Here is a 27,092-nt window from a genome sequence, read left to right as displayed (position 1 = left end):
CAAATTCGTTATACATTTGAATACAGTGCAACACGATATATATGCTGTAATTACAATTCAAAATTAATTATTAAAGAAACGAATGTAACCATGTGTTTTTTAATCAATCTGATGAGATACTAACGAATAGTATATTAACCAGTTTAAGGATTCACTGGTGATCATGCCAAGAATTTTTCAGGAGATGTTTTCCAATTTGGCCTTCTTTGGAGTTCTTTATTGTGAGTATTATTCATGTACTAAATTTTATCTTTAAAAATTTCTCATAAAGTACTTCCAAAGTTTGTTTTTTTTCTAACTTTATTTAGACTATTTACTCTCTATTTGTGTGCATTGCTTGGAAATAATTATATAAAAGGTTTTTGTTTTAAAATGTTAACTCTTTCTTAAGCGATATATACATATAACCAGACCTTGAATGTTTAGAGTATATGACAGTTTTCTCAATATATTTATTAAATTTCTAAGTTTTGTTTTACATTTCGATGATTTTAGGAACATTGTAATATAATTGATATCTATTATTTAAAAATCTCTCTACATAAAGTCTCAGACTATGATAGGTTTTAATTTTCTTCTAAGATCTTCACACCATCTAATTATGAAATTTGTAAATTCTATAAGCAACTTAAAATTAATTATTTTTTAGATTTATTTTTATAATATAAATATAAAAATATGCGTTTCCACACAATATCTAATTGCATAATCGTAGATAGTTTCAACCATATTTCTTTGACATTGTCTAATTCAAAAAATTTGATGTGTTTTATGTTTTACAAAGCTTTAAATGGTCAACGAAAATTTGAATGTGAGTTAAGCGAGATTCGCAACTTTCAATTCTCCGTGGCATGTTTTGCGCTCATATTTCGTCAACATGAGAATTATCCAAATGGAAAAGCCTAAAGCTATATATTCGATGTAGGAAACCAGACATTGATATGTAAAAAGAAAATATCGTGACAAAAGCCTTGGTTATTTATTTAAATTCATCTAATACAATGGGTATTTTATATATGGAGAAAATGTTTTAATGCACATTTATAAACGATTTACGTCTGTGCATATCTGCGCATATTTGCAGGAAAAGTAACAAAGAAAAAAAAGCATAACAGAAAAGGCATAAAGAAAAGTTGGGTTTTTTTTTTTACCAAAAAGTGAAAATAAATGTTTGGGTTTGAATAACAATGATTATTACATGTATTTTATTTTTTTTTTATGAGAGAATGAATATTACTAAGAACATTTTCAATAACCATTCATTCAATCGTAAAGAAATAAACAGTGAACATATAGACAACCGAGTTTTCATAAGTGATCAGACAATAAATGTTTAAGACGGATGTCATCCCTTTCGGAGGCCTCCCGGATAATTTTTTTTTTTGTCTGATATCTTTAAATATGCAAAAGTTGAAAATGGTCTAAATATCGTTTTCGATTGCATTTGTGGTATATTTGTCTTAGATAAACTTATCTAAATTCTATTCTTATTCTAGAATATTGAGTAACATTGCATTGTTTATGTCTATGTGAATATCTTCCATTTAAAGCAATGTACAACTAGAGTTATTTTAAATCCAATATTTTAGAAATGCTTCTATTACTAGAAAGTAATAGTTTAGGCCTTTGTTTTGACTCCTGTGTCAATGTGTCAATTTGTTCATAAGAGATGAAATTAAAATCAATTAAATACTAAGTAAGATACCTTTTAGCGTATTTATCATTTGAACTTTAAATGAAAATTTTTCATTAATGTGTCAAATGTTCTTTTACACGATCTTAGCTCAAATTTTAAAATTTCATTTTTGAACATTTTTGATGTTGCATGTAAATGTGATTAACTTGGGCATCTCGATTGTTTGACCAAAACTTAAAAGTCAAATGACATGTATCAATTGAGACCTATTGTTATTTTTATGTGGACAGGATTTTAAAATACTGTGGTTTTATTACCAAATATTATAATATTGACAAGAAAGATTATTCAACATATAACGTCTGCCATACCCCTGGGATAAAGGACCATATTTTTGCTGACTGCTATTCGGTAAAAAAAAATTTGGATGAAAGAGGTTTTTTGATTTACAGTTAAACCTTTCATAAATATACAGTCATTCCGGAAAGTAAAAATTTTGGTGTTTCTACAGTCCATAGAATTTACTCCTTTTATTTACTAAACAATGTATCTTACTAATTAAAACTAAAATATCAAAACTTTGATGCAAATGTCAGTATGACAGCAATAACCACAACACTGTTAATAGAAAAATATGTGCCTCAGAAAAATTGCAATTTTCATTTCATTCATTTTTCCTATGTCACAAAAACACTTATTTGAAAAAATGACAATAACAAACTGTCAACCAACTTTCAAAAATCCATAAAACGAAATACAAATTCAAAGCAGAGCAACACGGACCTCTAAAAATATAGAGGTAGGGTCATGTGCCATGGAGGAGTGAGCATCCTCTGCTGACCGGTCGCACCCGCCATGTGCTCCTTGTCACAATTTGGCATGTCATAATCGAAGTTAATGTCAAAATCGGGAAAATGTAGTAATAGGGAAAAACGAAACGTTAATGTTTTGGTATGTTTGTAATGGTCAAAATACAAACCTTGAGCCAACACGGGCGTACTTTATATTGGAGGTATTATCAGGTGCCTAGGAGGAGTGAGCATCCTCTTCTGACCGGTCACACCCGACGTTGTGTGCTCTTTGTCATAATCGGGGAAAAAACGGAAAAGTCCGTAGACAATTAGGTGATTAACATGTATATTCTATCCAAAGATTTAAGGATAGTTTCAGTAAATACAGTTTTGTAAATATGTCAACTATGAATTTAACTCTTGTGTGTTCCAAAATGTGAAAAGTTAAAAAAAAAATGCAAAATTGACGTAATAAGATAAAAAAGAAACCCAAAAAAATTTCTAATCTTCCTCTGAATCATGTTACAATCAAAATTACCAAAACAGTATTCCATAATAAAATATTGGTCATTTTCTATACAGCGATAGTTTCTGATTACAATTGTATGTTAACTTTCGAAATTGTGTTAACAGTTGCTTTTAGCTGAGAAAGCAACTGATGAAGGAAAATTGAAATTTGAATCATGATAATTATAATGAAAATTGGTTAATAGTTGCACTTAAGCTTATCTTCTCTATGTTTTTTGTTTGCAAAATATTGACAGTTTTCAACTGGGAAATAAGTTTTACCTTAATAGTTATATATTTTACAATTACAATTAAATTATATAAATAATGTTTTTTTTTTAAATGGCTGTTAAACATAGATAAAAAAAAAGAACTATGACAAAAGGAAATAAACCCTCTTCTAATTTTCATTTTTGTTTTTTTTTTCTGATTTCAAGTTAATCCAATGTTTGAAGTAAGCGGGTATATAAATGTACGTAAGCGTGATAGTACGTATTGTGTATCGTTTGCCATTATGGTGTTTGTTAAAATGAAATTACCTTTGCAGACGAAACCTTGACAAAATTAGAGTTCTGTTCTAAGACGGGGGCTTTACAGGATGAGACTATATGTAATCGAATTTTTATAATGTTTATAATGTTTACACTATATTGTTGTTTTTAGATAACGTTGAAACATTTCAAAATTGAAATTAAGGCCGTAAATCCATTTATTGATTAGATTTAAATTTGTGATATATTTGAATACAATGTAACAAGTAATTATTCTGATATTACAATTCAGAGTTAATAAGTGCTGAAACGATGGTAACCATATGGTTAATCAAATTGATCAGATACTAGACCATTATATCTCAACCAGTTGGACGATTCATGTTGAGCATTCTCAGAAATATTTAGGAGATCCTTTTCAATGTGGCCCTCTTTGGATTTCTTTATTGTGAGTTTTATATATTACCAAATCATATATTTATATGTTAAAATATTTATCTTAAATTGCTTTTCAAATTTTAGTTTAGTTTTTTTTTTACTTTATCTACACTATTTAATTTGAATTTGTGTTTGGCGCTTGTACAAAAGACAGGAAAAAGTTTAAGAATAAAAACATTTTCTTTTGTTGCATCTGCGCCATGATGATTATAAACAAGCATTCTGAGGGTAATTGTAACGTCAGGGGAAATGGACGGGCGTGTGCAAGACCAGGTCTGCTAACATTGGCTTAGTTATCTGTTTAAATGTCCAGCCATAGATCAGCCCCGGGTCCGTAAAACTTAGAGGCGCTTAATTTTGATCTAAGTCTCAAATCAAGTCTTCGAACAATCTGTTTGAATACCCATGGGTACCAATTGTGCCCCAATTTTTTTTGCTTTCTCATGAAGCAGAATTTATTGAATAAAACGTGTACGTGAAAAAAAAAATCACTCACTGCGGTCTTTAACTCAACATTTAGGTGTATCGACGATCTAATATCAATTACTAGTAACAATTGTTTTTTCCATTCTTACGTCGACTTGATATATCCCAGTGAACTTGAATAAAAGATACCACAGAGCATGCGTCATCTGTTTCATATTTGTATATTTTACTTGAAGTGGACATTGATGGTAACCTAAAAACAAAAATTTGTGATAAACGCGATGACTTCAATTTTTCTAAAGTCAACTTTTCTTACTTATGTGGCAATATACCTTAATTACCTACATATGGTGTTTTTTTGTCTCTCATTTAATACGATGTGCAAGGGCATGCTCTTCTTGTGAACAGTTTCTAAGGCAAGGCAAGCTATTCAGAAACAAGTTGATAAAACAGGACTATCAACAGTCTCGTTTGAAGTCATCTTTTCGTAAGTTCTATGGTCGATACAACGACCTTGTCAGCAAATACAATCTTCCACTGGGTCGCATGCTGACTTGCGTTTTTCATACTAATTGTTAGACCATAACTAATCACCTAATTATATACGGACTTTTCCAGTTTTTTTCCCGATTACGACAAAGAGCACACGGTGGATGTGACCGGTGAGCAGAAGATGCTCACTCCTCCTGGGCACCTGATCCTACCTTTATCTTTTTGGACGTCCGTGTTGCCCTGCTTTGAATTTGTATTTCGTTTTATGGATTTTTGAGATGGTTAACAGTTTGTTATTGACAATTTTTTATTCTACAAAAGGAATTTACAGTGCAAAAGTGAAATTGAGATAAAAAGTGAGCTCGTCCTAGTTTTATGGTCCCGCTAACATATGCTTAGTTATCTGTTAGTTCATATTTCCAAATCTTTTCAATGTTTTAAACTGTCGCCAAAACATTCTTGATAGAATAAAGAAATTTAAAAAAAGGGGAACCATTGATTTTTGTATGTTTTTTCTATATTAATACTTAGCCAGTAATAAGTGAACTACAGTACCGATCAGACCCAACCTTACAGAAAGTAAACCCCAACTAAACCCTGGGTTTACTTTCTGAGTTTACTCTGGGTTTACTTTGGGTTAACTAGAGTGGACCCAGAGTAAACCCAAAGTGAACCCAGAGTGGACACAGAAAGTAAACCCAGTCAGACGTATGCCCCTGAAAGCAGACGCTAACTGTGTATACATATACAAAGGGTAGGAATTACAGGCAGTAGGATGGAAAGATAAAATACTAGTCTGCTGCACACTTCAGTGCATACAGTTGACCTCAAAAGCAATTTAAAAGTAAACCCAAACTAAACCCAAAGTAAACCCAAAGTAAACCCCGAGTGGACCCACATTTTCAAAAAGTAAACCCACAGTAAACCCCAAGTAAACCCAAAAAGTACACCCAGGGTTTAGTTGGGGTTTACTCTGGTGTTAGGTTGGGTCGGATCCGTACTGTATATTCATGAAAACTAGATACAAAAGTAAATACATTTGATACAGATAAGCCAAAAAAAGGGTAAAATATGTAGAAACTTTTTTTTACTGCAATGAGCTATATGTTCAGTAGTGTTACATGAGGTGTATAACAAGACCTGCAAAACGTTAAAAAGAAAAATATACAACTCGATTACAAACTCACGTTAAGTTTAATTGACATCCTAAAGGGAAAAAAAGCAAATGAAAACTCTTTATCAGATTTTTAAAGCAGATCTATGCGAGAAAATTTTACTTTTACTGGGATACCAGGGGAAAGTCATAAGGATTGTGATGAGATGAAACGAGATATCTTGAGAGGAAAACTTCACATTTAATTTTTTTGAAAACATGCACATAATAGGATATTATCGAAAGCACAGCGAAAACCCCGAAAAATTATAGTGAAATTCTGGGGGGGTTTTAAAAAGAAAATTAGACTTAGGGGCCCACGCACACTGAAAGGGTCTTGCATATAAGTAAATGATCAGTTTCCAAACTGAAGTATAAGAGTGACACAAAAAAATGTACGCAATTCTGAAGCAGACTAGAGCCAACCAGCAATGAGTTTTACTGGCACATGACTCCCTATGCATTGATCGATGAACATGTACCAGAGGACCATCCGCCACAGACGCAGCAGGCCAACCACTCAGGCAAATTCTAGATTCGCCTGGGGAAATAGATCAATGAAAGTCCAACAATCACTTAAGCGGATCCGCCGCAGCTCTAGTGCGACTTCTGTCCATACAGCATAAGGATTCGCTGGAGAGCAGACCAATGACAATCTTATAAAAGCCTCTCCATAAATGTGTGCGGGATCAACAATCGCGTACATTATCCGGAATTCACCGAATTTATCAGGAAGAATGACATCATATAATACCTAAATCAAGACAGACTCATTCTTTTGCCTGGTTTCACAGTCATTAAAACTATGAACGATCAAAAGTGCGCTCAGGAGGCATAACCGTGTTTGTTAAAGATACGCCCCTGACATTTGTCAACACTGGCTGTAAATTTGTATATGTATTGTGGTTCCAATTAAAATTATACCTGATGAGAAGGTAGATGATGTTCTTTTTGGTATTGTTTATATAACCCTCATAAAAAAGCAAATACTCCTTACCAGATTGTTTTCTCAGAAACTGAACAAGATCTTTTAACTGTTTGAAACATTTGTAAAATTCATCTTTTATGGGAAACTATATGCAGAAACTGTTAATTTAAGTGATTATGAAACTCCTGGCGATTTTATTGCTAATATTCAAAACTGACATTCGTTGAGTTAAAAGCGAGTTATTGAGCTTGCAAATCTTTGCAATGTAAACAACGCCTTTATTTACAATTTGAATATTGAAATGAAAATTCCAGTTTAAACCTACATTGGATGAGTTAAACGTAAGGATCTGTTTTTTGCGCTTAAAATGAATAAGAAGATAGACAAATTAGCTTGGAAAAGATTTTAATTGGTATATTGAACTTATGTAAACAAAAACAGGACTTGCGCCTTGTTTACACGACAAAGAATTGTTAGCTCTGTATCTTGCTTATAACTCTACGACTGACTGTCAAATATCATGATATCATTAAATATGCATTCCTAAAGCATTATTAATAGTAAAAACAGAAAAATAGAATTTGACCAAAATTGTGACCATGCCCCTTTAAATAAAGAAAATATTCCTACCTTTAAGAGCTTATAAATTCTTTTTTTAGGTTAGTTACAGATACAGCGACCGATGAATTTTGGTATTGTTTAATTGATTTTGTACCAACAATTATATTTTTATTGTGACTTGACGAATGGGTAGAGACAAACTTAAGGTCGTTTAACGAGTAAAAATGAATTTTTTCTTATGAAGTGCATCATTATATTATTTTAGATTTAATTTTGACTTTGAATTATTAGATGTGCATAACCCACTATGGATGTGTTAGTCCTTTAACTATTGTACTATATATATTTATGTTCCCAGTGAAACTCAGTCATATGTAAATTTGTGGTCAGCTAACAAAGCCAACGAATTTTAAAAGAACATGGAACAATGTGAACTGCTAAAAACAATAAACCAGGCTCTACACGAGGTTAAATAAGAGGACATTGATTTTGTTATGAAAAAGATATGTGATGTTTTTCATACCGCCGCAAACAAATTTTTCGGAACTAGAAAAATTAACACACCTAAGAAATTATAGAAAAGATAAACCGTGGTTCAATAAATCCTTTAAAACGGCAAGAAGAAAATTCCAACTGGCAAAGAAAATTCACAATGAATATAAACTTGGCGATACATGTACGAAAGATTCACTCAAGGCTAATAGCAAAGAATACAATGCAACCTTGAAACCTGGAATGAAAAATAACGGATGCAATTAAAAACAAAAACTTTAAAACATTCGCAGTAAAAGTAGAAGTAGTAAGGGAGAATGTGTTTGATGTCACTTTTCTCCTGGCTTGAAATAAGTGCATTCATTTCATAATTTTCTAGCGACTTAGTCATAATAGCGGTATTACATATACGTCAACACAGATGAGGCCTATGCATCAACGATTATATATTGGTTGTAGAAATATTGGTAATATATGAGAATAATGGCAAAAAATGTCTTTTACGAGTCATATTCAGCTTAAAAGGTAAGCAGTGACCTTTCACCAAGATGCTGGGTCAAATGTTGAGATCATAACGGACAATGATGTTAAATCCTCGTCCGGGCCCTGCTTTCTCTCTATATTTCTCTCTCTTTCTAACTCTATATTTGAGTGATACGATGATTGTTTGGAAATTAATGAGATTAATTATCCTGTTTAACAGGACTTGTATAAAGTGAAACCTGACATACACGTTGAACAAACTAAAAATAATAATTAAGAGGTATAAACTTTGAATACTCAGTTTTGAACGATATATAAGCAGTGTTTTGCTATTGAAATGAAATTGCTGATATTGTTTTTTAAGCAACAATGTTGTTTATATTCATATGTAACATTGTCATTTACTATGAATAATTTACAAAGTAGTGTTTTCTTCTTTTCTAAAATTCTACCAGCAAAATATATTGATATGTTATTTATTATTGTAACACATGATAAATAATTAAAACGTATATGCCATCCATATGGTCTTTTTCTCTCCGATTGCAGGGTAACGCATCAATAATTTCTCGAATGCATTTGTTTTATGCATATAGTCACTTCAATAATTGTTTGAATGATGTTTTACTGGGTTTCACTCTTGGGAGTAATTTACTGTAAGTTTATTCACTTATGTAGTTGCAAATAATGATTATTTAATTTTGGAAAAAAAATTTCAACAAATATGTTTTAAAGTTTAAAATTTAATTTTCAATATTTAGAAACTTTTAAGAGAACGCCTCAAAATAATAATTGCCAATGGTACTTTGATTCAAAATGTTTATTTGATTCAAGCACCCACTTTTAAGACGACAAATTAGCAAACTTATAAGGTTTACAATGTAAGAGGAATTCTATTTGATCAATTTGCTGTTTAAGGCACTAAAACCTTAAGAGTTTATATTATTCTAAAATAGTTTTAATGCAAAATCAATTGCAAGAGATAAAAGAAGGATAAAACACTACCTTCCATTCTAGACATATATACTACTGATGCATTGATATTGAACTCAATTTGATGAATTTTATAGCACTTTGTATTGTTTACTTCTTTGTGAAGCTTTTTGCGAAAATTTGTAGATTCATCTAAACGTAAAAATGAAAACAAATAGCAAAGTATGTGTTTTACATTAAATTGTCCTCAAATTCATCTAATAAGGAAATGCGCATGAAATAATTAAACGAGTGGATGTAAAAAGAAATTGTGTGTATTCCATTACTGAGGCGTTTTATTTTAAAGCCATTTAAAATGTAATTTTAATCGTATTTGGCAGAAAATATTTCTTTCAAAGAGGTTCTAGGATTGTTTTGGTTCATTAACAATTAACCTAATTTTGCAATAAATAATAGACTGTTTTATCTCGAAAACTTCTATGTATAATTTTCTATTTTTGTAATTTTGTGGAAAGTATATCTTATTTCTTTGCGGTCAATACTATTCTCTTATTCCGTGGATCTACAAGTTTGGTAAGAAAGCGGATCTGCAACTATCGAATCTGTGAATATGCAAAAGCATGTCTACTTTTTTGCGATTTAGGTGTCACGATTGCTAATCATATCGTTAATATTTTTCTTATAATTTTGATTTTTAACCTCATCATTCTTAAAATACTTGTATGTAAATGTTTTACTTGATTGCTTCCAATTTACTGTGCATAACATTCCATTTTGCATTCTTGTTCACAGTTACAACCATTTCTGCCTGTTTGGGTCTATGTAATTTATGCCGTCTCGAAAATGTAATAACAAGTCAATCATCATCCTACATTTTATTAATACGCAATAAAACGTTTACATCAAGACAAGCGATAGACGGAAAATTCCAGAATCATTGGAGAAATTGCGCAGGAACAGGAGTCGATGAAACATATAATGAAGCATGGTGGAAGATTACCCTACCGGATCTGGCTAACATTTATAAAATCAATCTTATGTTCAGAGAAAAAAGTAAGTTAATTTATTACATGTATATTTTATCTCTAAAATTAATCAAATACTATATGCGTTTAAGGAAAGGTTAATGTGTTTACATTTGACAAGAAAACAAATAAAGGAGGGTTTTTTATCTTCTGCAATTGATATCTTAGATATGATTGCGACAATGAGAAGAGGGATTTTATGGCATTTTGACAAAACGGAGAAATAACGTCAAGGACATATGACGTTACTTCATATCGTCGTCCGAAAACTGGAAGGCATAATGTACGCTATTTTCATAGGTTTTTTACCTGATATTTTATTAATTTAACACGTTAATTTGAGTTAACTCTTTAAATCATTTTGTTAAGGTCTTCCTTTTTCTTTTTGCTTAATTTCTTTTCCTTACTATAATTTTTTTTTTAATTCGGTAACGTTTTCTCAAAAAACGCTTCAGTCTATTTTGATGAAACCGACAAGGGATAAGCGCGTGCTATGATCATTGTAACATCAGAAAAAGTTCACACAGGCTGAACGTTTTTGCTATTCTATAGATTCACATAATGAAACATATTTGCAAATGGAAATATATAACAAAGAATTATAAGTTCTGTGTCTTGCTTATATCTCTACAACTGACACTCAAATTAACTTGATCATTAGAAATACATTATTAAACAATAAAAATAGAAAAACAATAGATGTTAAGTACAACAATCCCTTATTTTGGTGTAATGAATCTGATCTTCATTATTTTCCAATTTCAATTTATGAAAAATGACAATATCAAACTTTCAACCATCTCAAAAATACATCAAACGAAAAACAAATTCAAAGCAGAGCAACACGGATCTCTAAAAGATAGAGGTAGGATCAGGGGCTCGTAACATAAAGCATGCTAAGATTTTGACCTAAGAAGGGTCATAAGTAGGACTTAGGCGCAATCTTAAGACCTACATAAGTCCTACTTATATGTATGTCTTATACCGTAACATAAAGCAAACTTAGCAACGTCTTAGCTAAGTCTTACTTTTCTTAAAAGTTAAAAACGTATTATTCATTTCTTTTGACGAATTTAAATGTACTGGTAATAAAATCAGTTTAAGGTTAATTTATTTTTTATTTATAGATACAGTGTACACGTGCATGACATCTTTGATAAGATGGGGATCGATGTAAATGTACAGACACAAAAGTTTAAGTGGCATGAGTGTAAATATATGTTCCTAAAATTTTTAAAAAGCTCGAGGCAATGGATCTCAGGCAATGCATTCAGTCTATTTTTGTTAGTTCTTTGTTTTGATGAATATTAACTAGTTGTTCTCGAAGACTGCCTGTGGCGTAATTTTGCGATGCTGTTGGAAGTTGAAAGAATAATATAGTGGATTTCTTTGTGTCGTTTGTTGAACATCTTCCCTCACCAATAAGGCAATTCACTTCTCTGAATATAATTTCTTTATTAAGTCAATATATTGGATTAAGGCAATCGTTGTCTTTATAACCACTCAAGTATTTGTTGTTGTTGTTGTCTTCAAACGCCCTTTTTATAATTTCTCAGGTTTTGCTAGTTTACATATATAGTCACAAGTACTTCTTGTAAACTTACCATTACGTGTTTCCAACCTAACCTATTCAGCAGCCCATTTGCATACTATATGGAAAATGTTACAGCTCATTACGACCATTGCTAAATAAATGTTTATATCAATTAAACCAAAACATTCATATTGGTGAATATCATAATATTGTTTGTTTAATTATGTTATAAAAACACTGTATTTACATGCTGAATTGAAATAATTATCAAATAAACTTTAAAATTTGTGTAAAACAAAATTAAGATAAACTTAAGCCACGTCTATCGGCCACCTAAGTTTTGGGTAAATTTTCCTAGCTAAGCACTCTTCTAGTTACGGACTTAAGTCTAAGAATGTACATATGTCCTACTTAAGCACTGTCTTAGACTTAAGTACCTTTTATGTTAGGAGCCCCAGGTGCCTAAGAGGAGTGAGCATCCTCTGCTGACCGGTCATACCCGCCGTGTGCTCTTTGTCGTAATCGGGAAAAATTATGGTTTAACAACTACAATGAAACACGCCAGTCAGCATGCGACCCAGTGGATGATTGTACTTGCTGACTAGGTCGTTTTATCGACCACAGAACTTATGAAAAGGTTACTTTAATCGAGACTGATGGTAGTCCTAATCAACTTGTTTGTCAGTTGCTTGCCTCGCCTTAAAAACTGTTCGTTAAAAGAGCATGTCCTTGCGTATCGATTTAACTAAAAGACAAAAACGCTAAATACTGGTGATGAATGTATACTGCTACTTATGTTCTTATTCGTTCCACTCAAACGAACATAAATAATTTATAAAATATAACACAAGCACCTTTGTTAGGATGCGAAGCGCTCTGAAGTGCATTTTACTTATTCATGAAAATACACAAATCTAAATGCATTGTTTTCTTCTTTATCTTCATTTCTACAAAATAAAACAATATTTTAACATAATATTCCGATAAACATCAAAAGCAAGGGCGGGAGGGTGGGAATTAAGTTATCTGCACTGAAAAGAGCCTTCGAATGGCTATATAACTTTCCGCGCTAACATCGGTCAGTTAAAACCCGTGCAATGAATATTTAAATGTCATCTGACAAGGTGACCAACAACTAACCAATATATTACAGGTGTAAATAAACACGAACACGAATTTTCGAACCTTTAATAAATACATATAAGTAAGGAAATTATTGAAGTAATCACGAATATTGTAAAGTTTTGCTGTTAGGTTTCCATCAATGTCCATTTCCAGTAAATTATCCAAATATGAAACAGATGACGCAGGCTCTATGGTATCTTTTAGTTCAAGTTCACTGGGGTATATCGAGTTGACGTAAGTACGGAAATAACAATTGTTAATTGATGATACTTTGGCGATAAACGTGAATGTTGAGTTGAAAGCCCGGCGAGTGAATTATATTTTCACGTACAAGTTTTTGAATACATTCTGCTTCATAAGAATACAAAAATAGGTCTACTAACAATGGCGCACAATTTGTACCCATAGGGATATCGGCCGAAGACACAGAAAGGTGATATCGACGTCGCAAGCTCAATCTATATCACTTTCTGTCTTCAAAAAATCACGGTTTAAAGGGGCATGGTCACGATTTTGGTCAAAAATTATTTTTCCGATTTTATTGTTAACAATGCTTCAGTAAGGCATTCTTAATAAGGAACTAAAATTTGACTGTCATTTGTTGAGTCATAAGCACGTTACAGAGCTTACAATTCTTTGCTATGTAAACAAAGCTTTTGTTTACATTTTTAACGTTGAAGTGAGTATTCCAGTTTTAGACCTAAAATCAACGTTTCAACATTAGTATCTGTTTATTTATGCTTAAAATGAATGAAAAGGTAGATATATCAGGATGAAAAGGATTTTTAGGGGTATATTGAGCCAATGTAAACAAAAAAAGGGCACGATCCTTGTTTACATGACAAAGACTTGTTGGTACTGCATCTTGCTTATAACTGTACGACTGACTCTAAATGCTGGGTAATCATTACATATGTATCCCTAAAGCATTGTAAATAATAAAAACAGAAAATAGAATTTGACCAAAATCGTGACCATAAAGTCACGTTCACTTTTACATTATCATTGTTTTGACGTTGCATGTGCATAACACGAAGTCACATTTTTTCCTGTTAAAATGCTTCACTAAACATAGAGAAAAAATAAACCTAGAATTGGTTTATAGCCAAAAAAATAACATTTGACAACTTTGAGATGGGTTTAATTCACCTCTGTATAAAATCTCAAAATATGCATAATTAGTCATACGCATCCTTTCCTTACAGACTCAATCATATTATTTAATACAATCTTAAGATTTAAAATATAGCAATCGTTAGATATGTCATTTTGGTTTAAAATATTTTTGCAATTTGAATTTATCTAAATCATTAATTTAAGATAAAAATTCTAGCGACTAAGTAGGCCAGTGGAAGCGAAGAAAAAATATATACTTTACTTAGAACATAAACCACCCTTTATTAGCTGATCCAACCAATATAAAAGTTATCCGCTGATCGAATATTTTTTTTCTTGTCTCTGAGCGGTCAATTGACTTTTCAATATTATGAACTTTTTTAAGCTACCCGCCATTACGGTTACTACGTCTTCATCAACAACCAAGAGATTGACATTGAAGGTCTGACCTCCCTGACTCCCGTGTACCATGAGGAGAATGAAGAGCATCCGGGTGTCCAGAACATCATCATGTTTCCTGGTGGTATCCAAGGGAAACAAATGTACATCTATCAGAACAAATCCAACCCCATAAATGATATACACGATCTGAAAAACAACGTGTTAGATATCTGTGAAGTGGAAATATGGGGTATTTTGATTTCTAATTAACTACTCTCGATTTTTTTAAATGTTAAAGCCAACCGCTATGACTATAGACTTATATCCCAAATTCTTATTGCTAATTTATTTAAACCAAGTTGATCTTTAAAATATTAGAATCGTTCAAGCCATTTTTCCTTAGAAACACAAATTTTGAAATTCTTTTTCTTGTCCTGTATGTGATATCTTTTTTTTTTATTTAGAAGGTCATTGTGACATCAACAACTTACAATTAACAGACTTACTTCAAAATTCATAACCTGAATGATTTTTCTCGGGCATTTTTTTTAAGCTTTGAGAGATTGTCTTTGAAATATTAATGAGAGATTGTCTTTGAAATATTATGATATATGAAAAGGACTTTATATGATATGGGCCTAAAATAGCCCCCTAAAATGAACATCATCATTTTATTGTAATTCTTTGTTTTCTTTGTACAGATATATATGTAATGTTTTTACATTATGTTCATTTTTATTCAAGTGCCCACTATTTAGAAATATGATATAATAAAGACAACCTTTTCCCGCCATTTTTGCATTTTTAGCATAAAACAGCTTGTTTTCAAGCAGTTTTTCTCTCAGAAAACATAAAGCGCATGCTTAAGCAAACAAAATATTTTAATCAGAGATGTAACTTGCGAAGACTAATAACTGACAAAAAAATTGTCCTGTTCAAGCATGCGCTCTATTTTTCCCATTCGTTTAAAGATAAGAAAAATGTCAATCTTTGACTGATTTTGATTGAAATATAAAAATAGCGTCACTTCTGACGTCATATACTGTAAGTGAGTGCAAATAAATTAAATAAATAGGTGAAAAGTATATTTTTTATCAACTCTTATAAAAAATAACATAACATTTTCTTGTTCCAGAAACACTTTAAAAAATGGCAAATTATGGGGGCCAATTTCAGCTCATATCATATATAGTTCTTTATAAATATTGTTAAACTATAAACTATAGCCCTAAAATGCGCAAGGGATGAAAGTTTCGTCATTTTCTTCCAGAACAGTTCCTAATTTTTGAAATATACTTGCTAAAAAGGACGTTAATTTTCTAGTTTTAAAACACAAACTTTTACTGCACCGATTTTTGAATAAAACTGTTGACTAACAAAGTCCTGTTAACAAATATTAGTTTAAAGTTCAATTATTAGTCCCCTACCGGTTTTCACCGGAGGTGACTATAGCTTTCCTCTGCGTCCGTCAGTCTGTCCGTTTGTCTATCCGTCCGTCCGTCCGTCCGTCCTTCCGTCCGTCCGTCTGTCCGTCCGTCCGTCCGTCCGCCTGTCTGTCTGTCCGTCTGTCTTTCTGTCTGTCCGCCAGTCTGTCTGTCCCACTTCATTTTTCCACAATTTTTTTCTTTATGCGTTTGAGGAATAATATGAAATTTGCTGAACAGCTTCAAAATGTCAAACTACAGATCAAGTCTTCACTTTTGTAGCGTCTGGTTGACATATTCTTGAGAAAATTAATTTGTTATATTCCAATTTTTTAATGTTCGGGTTCGCTATTCTGCATATCAGTGCATTGTTTTCACAATTTCCACAAACCGGTAGGGGACGTGTATTGCTTATGCAATACTCTCAGAATGCTTGTTGTATATGTCAACGTGCCCTGAACAAACAATGACTTATGCATCTGATTGACACTATGTGATTCCTTTTCAAGTGCTTATGTGCTAATCACTTTTATTATAGATTCTATCAAGTGATAAAATGTATCGTAGACATATCGCATATAACAAAATACAATTAAAACGGCGAGAAATTGTTTCCCTGGTTCATACCTAAATGATATGATAACTAATTCTTAATAAGTAGTTTTTTTTTCTTGAAGGTTGCTTGGACCAAAATGGTAATGAGATGAATTGTTCATGTTCTCAAAATGAAAATTTTACCGTCCTCCCGCAAGGTGGGTGAAAATGAAAAAAATGACAATAACAAACGGCGAACCATCTCAAAAATAGATAAAACGAAATACAAATTCAAAGCAGAGCAATGCGGACCTCCAAATAGATAGAGGTAGGAACAGGTGCCTAGGAGGAGTGGGCATCCTCTACTGACCGGTCACACCCGCTGTGTGCTCTTTGTTGTAATTGGAAAAAAAACGGAAAAGTCAGTAGCTAGGCAATTAGGTCCAATATCGTAGCAAATGTTGTCTTGATTGTCACGTGGTCATGTTAGTTTTCAGCAGTATGTTATGTGTCTTTATAGTCACTTGAACTAGTTTTTTGCAGTGTAATATAGGTGTTGTTTACATAGTCTATATCTAGATTACTTAGGTAAGTAATTAATTTGTACATCAAGAAATAAAGCACAAATGAAAGTTTATTTTCTGTATACTAGGCTAAAACTGTTGTTGCAACTTTTCGAAACATTATTATACTAGACATTAATAATTGTTGTGTTTTTGTTCGTGTTTAGATGACTTGTGTTTCTTGTTAACTTAAAAACTAACGGTTATTTTCCTTTTTCAGAAACATTAACATCTGTCGTTGCATGGACATCCATCAATAATCCATTGACTTTAAAGTGTGATCAAGGCAGTGTTATTTTGCAACAGTCTAAACATCAATGTGATTTTAAACCAAAGTGTGTTTTGAGATACACAAACAAATCTGTTCTGTTTTTCTGCTCAAGTAAGTTAATAAAACAATGCATTAAGATATCCATACATTAATTAGGTGACTTACTTTTCAAGCATGCACTTATACGGATACAATTCGTTTGTTAAAAGACATGCATTTCCTATTGCCTGTGCCTCTGACAATCTCAATGTTATGAATAAAAGTCCCTACTTTTTGCACACCTGAACCGAAGGTTCAAGTGAGCTTTTCTTATCACCTGTTGTTCGTCGTCCGTCCGTCTGTCCGTCCGTAATTTTTCACATTTTTGTCTTCTTCTCTAGAACCTCTCGGCCAAATTTAATCAAAATTGGTTCAAAGCATTCTTGTGGGAATGGAATTCAAAATTGCGTAAACTTTTTTTTAAAGTTAAGTAAAGAAATATATAGGAAAAATGTTTTTAAAATATTTTTTTTCAAGAATTACAATGCTACAATTTGTAAAATTAATATCCAAGCATCCTAAGATGTGTAGATTCGAATTTGTTAAACCATAACTTCGGCTCAAGAAGGTATTCAAAGTTTAGCATAAAAATCTTCTCAATAAATAAAATGCTACAATTTGTAAGATTACTATGCAACCACTCTAAGATATTGAAGATTCTATACAATCAAAACCGTGACCCCCGGACTTTTCTGGTGCTCCTGGAGGGGTTCAAAATCAAAATTCAAATATTCATGTGTAGGATTTTTTTTTTAAACTACAATGTTACAATATTATGTGCGAGATTACTATGCAAGAATTGTAAGATAGTGTATATTTTTAATTGTTAAAACTGTGACCCCCCCCCCAAACCAACCAATACTTGGGCCCAAGATTGGTTTAAGGCTAAACATAGAAGTAAAAAAAGGGGTGGGGGGATTTACCAAAATCATGACCTTGTCCCCTTAATCTGTCGTCAAATTTTATAATGTAATCACATGTATATTACAATTATTTTAAAGAGTTTCATATTTTAAAAAAATACGACATTGAATGATACAAGGAACTGTTGTTCAGGTGAGCGATGTGATTCATTGGCCTCTTGTATACAGAAATGTATTGAATATCAGTTTATATATATTGAGTTTCAGCAAGCCTAAAGAATGACACTTTCGTATTACTCTTATTTTTCTTCTTCGAGGAATTTTTTTTTCCGTTTTGACTTTCGAAGGCTGACTTGGTTTTTCTTGCATGAAACTTAGCAGGTCCACAAGATCTTGAGTAGATGCATTTTACACAATTTTAATAAAATATTAAAATTCATATTTATAAAAACTGGGTTTTTTAAATCATGTGTATGTTACACATGGGACGTCTGAATATGCAGATACATTTACTAGAGAAATACACAAAAAATCGGCAACAAATTTCGAACTTCACTTTGAAGCAGATAATTAAAATGCTAAAATAGTAATATTCTTGAATATTGATATGTAATGTGTTGTATCATATTCTACCTTACACATACATGAAAAAAATACTAAATTCTACCGTCTTGTTTTTTAACAGGACAATCTTGAAATATAAAAGATGCACGATACTTCCCTATGTATTGTGGAATATAACAAAAGTAGATTTATACAAAGGATTCATTCTAACAGAAACATGTACTCAGTATGGTACTTGTTTCTCTTTTTTAAAGAATAAAGCTTTGTAAAGCTTGTAGATATATTTGAATATATTAAAGCATCATTATTCGTGAGAATATGTTTGCGTGTGAAATCATTCGTTAGGATTTTTTTATGCTTGCATTTATAACTAAAAGATATTCTATATCAGTATAAAATAAGGTACTGTGGTTTCATTAATATTCAAGGGTATCAATTTTCGTGGATAAAGTGAAAATCACAATTTCAAGGATACGTAAATTCGTGGCCAATGACCCTTTCAATACAAAATGTTCATAGAAATTGCGTTTCAATGAACATTTAATTTCGTGGATCAACTTAACAACGAATTCCACGAAAATTGGTATTCAACGAATATTGATGAAACCACAGTAATATTTATGTCACACGTTTAGTATATGTACTAAGAATTCTTTGAAAGACTGCACTGAGCCCATCCACAATACAACAACTACTGAACTGCAACAACCCCGACCAATATATACACTGAGTGTTGGTGATAATGTTACCTACGTCTGTAAAAAAGGCCATAGACTTGTAGCGGGAAATCTTACCAGAATTTGTCAGGAAAACGGTTCATGGAGTGGAGTAGAACCGATTTGTAAACGTAATTATTTTTATTATTTGCAAATATAAAAAAAATCTTTTACAATGCTCTAATTTTGTGGAAAAAGAATTAAACATCAATTTTGAACACAATATGCAAATTTTGAAGCTTGTACGGTGGCCACGTTTAATGCTAGCACTACAGATGCACAGTATTTTCAACCAAACGGTACATTGGACGTTGGTGATAATGTCACATACACGTGTAAAAGAGGACATAGACTTGCCGCTGGAAATCTCACCAGAATTTGCCAGGAAAACGGTTCATGGAGTGGTGAAGAACCGATTTGTAAACGTAATACTTATTACTATTTGCAAATATAAAAATAAAGCATCTTTTTATGATGCTCTTATTTCTGGAAAAAGAAAGAAAACTGTGTACTTTTATTAATGAAGTATTGACCATCAAATTATTTATTATGTCAATTTGGTTATTTTTAAGCTTGTACAGTGGCCACGTTTAATGCTAGAACTACAGATGCACAGTATTTTCAACCAAACGGTACATTGGACGTTGGTGATAATGTCACATACACGTGTAAAAGAGGCCATAGACTTGCCGCTGGAAATCTTACCAGAATTTGCCAGGAAAACGGTTCATGGAGTGGTGAAGAACCGATTTGTAAACGTAATACTTATTGCTATTTGCAAATATAAAAATAAAGCATCTTTTTAAGATGCTCTTATTTCTGGAAAAAGAAAGAAAACTGTGTACTTTTACTAATGAAGTATTGACCATCAAATTATTTATTATGTCAATTTGGTTTTTTTTAAGCTTGTACGGTGGCCACATTCAATGCTAGCACTACAGACGCAGAGTATTTTCAACCAAACGACACATTGAACGTCGGTGATAATGTCACATACACGTGTAAAAGAGGACATAGACTTGCTGCTGGAAATCTCACCAGAATTTGCCAGGAAAACGGTTCATGGACGGGAGAAGAACCGTATTGCAAAAGTAATCATTTAATATTGTTTTAGATAGTTTTTAAGTGATGCTAAAGTTAGAAAATAGAAACATACTAATTATTGAACTGCCAGTTTAAATTAATACTTGTCATCATGCTCACAGAGTTATTTCATGACCTTTGCCCAAATAAATATGCTTTTCATGTTTCTAGCTAATACCAATATCAAAACAACAGACAATTATGATTCAGATATTTACCCTGATGTATATACAGATTTTTTGTGACCGACTCAGGGAACAGTTGAATATAAAAGGAAGAGCTTAACACGCAAGCTCCAAGACCAGGAAGTGTGGAGTTATTGCCCTTGAATTAACATTACTAGAGTTATAGTTCTTGCCCCAAACAATATGCTTAACTGCATGAAATAATAGGGTTTATCCATATTTGATAAACCTAATTATATGTAAGCAGCGGAAAGGACAAAAAATACTAAAAAAAATATAAAACGAATACCTATCTCAGTTCTAATGATTGAGATAAAGTGCATTATCAAGAGCATTTTTGCAATACGAATATGCATTTGTGCATAATTAAAGATTAAAGATTAAAAACAAACGAGAGGGTCATATTTTAGCTCACCTGAGCTGAAAGCTCAAGTGAGTTATTCTGATCACATTTTGTCCGTCGTCCGTCGTCCGTCTGTCCGTCCCACAGGATGAACCTCTACCATTCAGTTAACTGAATGTTGACTGAAAGGCCATTAAGTCGCCTTTCAGTTTCATTTCAGTCACATTTTAGTTGACTGAATGACAGCGGCTCATCCTGTGTCCGTCTGTAAACTTTTTACATTTTGAACTTCTTCTCTTAAACGGCCTGGACAATTTCAACTAAATTTGGCACAAATCTTTCTTATAGAAAGGTAGATATAAATTGCAGAAATGAAAGACCAATCTTTATTCAAAGCGGAGAAAGTCTTCGAAAATGTAGAAAAAGGGGGATGCATTTTTAAAATCTTCTTCTCAAGAACTGCGGAATCATTTTAAACGTAATTTAGCATAAATGATCCCTATGGAAAGGAAAAATCATGAGATAATTTTTACTCAAATTTGAGTTATTACGAATATAATAATAAAGGAAATGCGAGTTTCGATCAGATTATAACTTCGGGTTCGATATTCCATACCTCGAAAACGGGACGGTGTAAAAGTAGGTTCTTTGTTTAAGCAGCCATGTTGAATCAACGGGTCGATCTCACAAATGTTGTCCAACAGTTCGCGTGCAAAGGAAATTTTTGAAACATGCAAGATACATTGGTGCCGATTTTGTGAAGTAAATTGAGGTTGAATATTTCAATACGTTGACAGTTTTCACATTTGACGGTTTCGTTCATTTTATATTATTTATGCTTTGTTACCTAGGAAACTATCGCCTGTATTTTATAATTTTTACGTATCAATTCAAACATTAACTTCGGTAAATCAGACAGTTGACTGTGCAAATTACAGACCCTGAAACGTACTACTACACCACACGCTCGCTGCACGCTCGCTACACGCTCGCTAAACGGTTCACACGAAACGCTGAACGGTTTACACGAAACGCTGCACGCTTTGCCCGAAACGCTAAACGATTTACACGAAACGCTGAACGGTTTACACGAAACGATTCTCGCACGAAACGATTTGCTCGCTTTTCACACGCTTTGGACACGCTTTTATCCTGATCGATTCGGGTCCTCTCGGATTTTTACCCTGACTCTGTTAGTAAGAATTAATTTTAAGAAAACACGAAATAATAGAAATACTGATATTAGAAACATATATGTACATAAGTATTGAATTGATTGATTTAATTAATTTGGTACTTATATTTAAAGCAAAAAATTATTTATTCACAGAATTAGCCAAAATTATTACTTCTATAAATATATTTATTGCTCAAAAGAAATATCGATGATTCTTGTTAGTACCGTAAATAATAAATATTTCAGAGAAAAACGTTACCGTAACACAATATTCAATACCAAAAATAAAATCTGTATGATTACAAACTGATATCGGTTTTTTCAGTATTCAACGGGACTTGTTTTTTCTTCTCGCATTAATATTTTTATTGGTTTCAGAGAATACAATGTAAAAATACTAACTGTAAATAAACCTGTGATTATTTACATTGATAATTTGGTTTTCCAGTATTCGGCGGGATTTGTTTTTTCTTCTCACATTAATATTTTTATTGGTTTCAGAGAATACGATGTAAAAATACTTACTGTAAATAAACCTGTAATTATTTACATTGATAATTTTGAAAGTTGTGTAAAATCTAATTTGTCACATAAGTTAGAAAAATGCTATAAAACAACCGACTAATTTTTTTTTATGTCGAATCATTCGCGTAAATAAATGTTCCGTAAATAATATCACAGAGAAAAAGCAATAGATTAAACACTAAAGAAAGTTGTCATTTCTATTTCGGATTTCGAAAAGAACAAAAAATAAAAAATGATTTAGATTTTTGTCTTAATATTCGTATACATAACCGGCACCCCGCATAACGGCGTAGAATATATCTATCATAATCTATTTGAATTTAGTACCATGCATATAGATTCCCATAATAATTAATTGCATGTGTACATTTTAGGAAAATTTCAGTGTGTTAATTACTTGTTGTTTTCCGTTATCAGTGTTTAAATAATTAAAATAATAACTTGTAGAAATATTTTTAATCGGGATTCAAAAGAATTTACTTCCCGCATTTCATAGAAATGAACGGTATATTTTCTTTCTATGTTTACATTTAATTTTGTTCAAATTAATGTTACATGTAAATAATCGATCATTGACATTGTGTGCATCAACAAATACTGATTCCGACTACCTTGAAGTCATTAAATTTCTATTGGCTATTGACAAAAAAAAGAGACGCGTGACCATCCAATGAAAACGAATACACAGAGTTTGATTGACAGGTTCAGCCAGGTGCAGGTCTTACCCGATGTCCGAGGTTATGTGTACTGGTTGTACACAGCCGAATAGTCTCAGTGACTAGTCTTCTTTCAATACGCGTACTTTTCTTTTGTTTGTTAAAAATTATTTCAATTTTGTAAAAAGATAAGTATATCATTTCTTATAGATTTTTTTCACGAGAATATCTCAAAGGAGTTTTGCCAATCAGTTTAAAGTAATGTTTAACACGAGCGCTATTTTAAAACAATTAAATTTTCAGAGAGTTCCGAATGAAATCTGATGAACGTTTCACACGGTTCTCGCACGCTTTGCCCGAAACGATTTACACGCTTTGCCCGAAACGCTGCACGCTTTGCCCGAAACGCTAAACGGTTTACACGAAACGCTTCACGATTCACACGAAACGCTAAACGGTTTACACGAAACGCTAAACGGTTTACACGAAACGTTTCTCGCACGAAAGTCGCACGCTTTTTTGGTGTAGTAGTACGTTTCAGGGTCTGTAAGCAAAATCTGGTGTATTAACAAAGTACTAAAATACAATTCATTCACTTGGTAATTCGTACGTATGCCCTTTTGCGTAATGGATTAATGCAATAGGTTTTAATTTGTTGAGATGCTCAGCATTTTCTCGAGTTTATTCAGTTTAAACAGAGTTTAATATCGCTGATATATATATATATATATATATATATATATATATATATATATATATATATATATATATATATATATATATATATATATATATATGATTCTTTTTGAAAAATAAATTGTGTTCTTTGTTTAAGTGCATGTCTCTTCTGTTTAATCGTATACAATTTCTTTTTACAAACCATATTTGAGTGTTAGGCTTCAAATTATAAGCAAGATACAGAGCTGTGTACAAAGATATGAAGCCATTTTTTGTTTACATTTTAATGTTGAATAGGAAATACCAAGTGAAAAATCTAGCAAAATTGTGAGCTCTGAATCTTGCTTACAATTTTACGACTGACGCTGAAATTTTGGTTGATCATTAGAAATGTCTCACTAAAATTTAAATACTTGTACAAAAAATTTAAAAGATGATATACTGTTACTTTCTGGGGCCCCCTCTTTATACGGTGAATTTTATGAATTCCACATTAATTTTGATAGTTTTTCAGACACGATTAAATAAAACCGACACCGTTAAAACAGTTTCCATAGTTCTGACACATTTTGTTACGGGGATAAAGGCATTATAGCTATTCCTAAGAAAATATTACAGCGTAAAATCATCCTGGTTTGTAGCCATTTGTTGTTTTTTAATAAAAATGAAAATAATGGGTGGGTCGTAGTAAAATAGTGAAATGCTTACAATACATTAACTATAATAACTCTTTTGCATGTCACGGGATATTTTTCATTCGAGTGTATTCATCATGCAATCGAGTAAGGTTAAAAAGTCACGGGAGTTTACGCCAGGTAAACAACAGTCGTTCATAATGGGGAAGACCAATTAATTTTTTAAATTTGAGGAATTGATTGTATAAATCTTTTTCCCATATAGTTCATTCCACTAACTGGTATAATATCAAACAATAAATATTATAATAAATAGAAGTGAACGAAAATATAAGGAATTTGAAGTTAACAGTGTACCCCTATTAAAAGTTTAGTTTTATGTCTTGGATAGGATTTTCTTATTTTTGGTAAAAATGGTATTTCATAAAGGTAAAATATTAAGTGTATGCAAAAATATGTTTAAAATTCGAATACTTTACAATATTCATTTCTTGTTATTCTACCGAGGGGCCATATGGTACAATATCCTTTGAACGCCCATATAAAGTCATTGTTGCCCAGGTGAGCGATGTGGCTCCATGGGCCTTTTGTTTCTGCAATACTCGCTTCGTATCCGTATGAACCATTCAAGAAATAGTCTTATTAGCTACACACTTCCATTCTAAAAGATAACAACTTACTAAAAATTGATCTTGACATTTTCATGGGTCAGATATGATATATGTAATATTTAATACATTTATTTTAGGGTGCAAATGCTCTTGTAAAAGATTAGCGTCACAGAATTTCATCAAAGATCCAATTGTCCTCCAACAGAGAATTGAGAAAATCAAAAAATTCCTGGCGGTGAATAGATCGGAGTTGTCTGCCTTTAAGAGGAAGAAGATATCAAGCTATGACGGACGTGCCTCCTCTACAGGAATAGGGATGGCTCTGGGGGTAGGGGTGATAACTTTTGTTATTGGCGCCATTGTATGTAGTGATCTTCTCACGTGCCGGGCAAGAAGAGGAAGAAGAGCGCCCCGTAAAGCGTGACTTTGCGTACCGTGGAACACCTTACGAAGTGGAACAGGCACTGAAGCTTATTTTTTCAAAGTTTTTTTTAATTTTTTTTCTATATCAAAATATGTATTGTTGATTACGTGAAATAATCTTTCTTTGGTTAGATTATTGTTTAATTGATCTTTTACATTTTAAAACATGTATGATATACGAGTATATCTCTGGTACGATATTTTCAGCTACATGAATTACATTTCGTCATTGATAAAAATAACATAACAGAATATTTGAGCAGTCATAAACACAGCTATTCATATTTATTTTTGATTTGAGCGTTTTTATTGCAAATATTTTATACAATGGGATTAGGAAGCACAAATTCTTAAAACTTCTTCGACCTCTCTCTAAAATTTCTTTTGGAAGCACACACATTAAAAATAAACATAAGAACTCTGGCTAAGCCACTGCTAAAGTTAAATCTCATAGATAACCTCGATGTATCACAAATGGAACAAAATAATATCGCATCCGGCTAAAGCACTCTACACGTCATCGTCTGCTGATGTGACGTCATTAGACGGTCGTGTAGAGGAAAGAGTCGATGATAACCGTTCGAGATCTGTTCTACACCTCTCTAATCTTCGACTTTCTAGATTTCGCCATCTTTGATTAAGCTCTCTCATTTTCTTGGCCGACTTTAATCTGAAAAAGAGGGTTTAAATAATTCAGAAATTATGTATCTCATTTACAGGTAAAGTTCCAACTACTATCTGGTACAAGTGATATAATTGATTCTGTTATTAGATGCCATCAGGCTCATTTTTACATTATTGACAGATAATTGATATGGTGTTATAAGATGTCGTCGGGTTTAATTCAAATCATCGACGATCTATTAATATTGTATAGAATATCTCAATTGAGCGGTTTATAAAATGAATTAATAATCGGCATTATCATTAAGAGCTCAGTTGTATTCATCTTCATGATCGGTAGCAAGATATGCTTTATTGATTAATGCACTGTTTCATAAGTCAATGATTCCTGGTATTTCTGTTATTCCGTATTGACACGAGAGAACAACACAGCTAGTTATGTTTATGATAAAGATTTCAACATCGTGGTCTGACCTCCGATCCCGTGACGTCACTTCCCGTATCTTTGTTTCCGACTTCTTTTTTTGGAAAAATTCGCTCCATTTTTGCTCCTCTTGTTGCTCCTTCGGAGAGAGGAGATCTTCATCCTCAACCAGAATATGTGGAACTCGGGCCATACCTTCAGAATGGCTGAAACAGACAATAGATTAAGCATGTTTCCTTGAA

The 27,092-nt window shown here is 32.2% G+C and overlaps 1 protein-coding gene across 2 annotated transcripts; it reads left to right on the top strand.

Moving 5' to 3' along the window:
- Nucleotides 1-123: 123 nt before the first annotated feature.
- Nucleotides 124-26,383, top strand: LOC128173494 (uncharacterized). 2 transcript variants are annotated; one of them, XM_052839196.1, is made up of 10 exons: nt 124-221; nt 10,124-10,384; nt 14,517-14,762; nt 16,614-16,688; nt 17,254-17,415; nt 19,432-19,617; nt 19,726-19,911; nt 20,059-20,244; nt 20,392-20,577; nt 25,517-26,383. In XM_052839196.1, the coding sequence occupies exons 1-10, from the start codon at nt 164-166 to the stop codon at nt 25,801-25,803; spliced, it is 1,833 nt and encodes a 610-aa protein (XP_052695156.1). In that variant the 5' UTR covers nt 124-163; the 3' UTR covers nt 25,804-26,383. The 2 variants fall into 2 exon arrangements, with proteins under 2 accessions (XP_052695156.1, XP_052695163.1); XM_052839203.1 differs by lacking the exon at nt 124-221 and adding an exon at nt 9,015-9,054.
- Nucleotides 26,384-27,092: the final 709 nt, after the last annotated feature.

Source organism: Crassostrea angulata, chromosome 1 (assembly GCF_025612915.1).
Source record: "Crassostrea angulata isolate pt1a10 chromosome 1, ASM2561291v2, whole genome shotgun sequence".
Taxonomy (NCBI): domain Eukaryota; kingdom Metazoa; phylum Mollusca; class Bivalvia; order Ostreida; family Ostreidae; genus Magallana; species Magallana angulata.
This window is presented reverse-complemented; position numbering and strand designations above follow the sequence as displayed.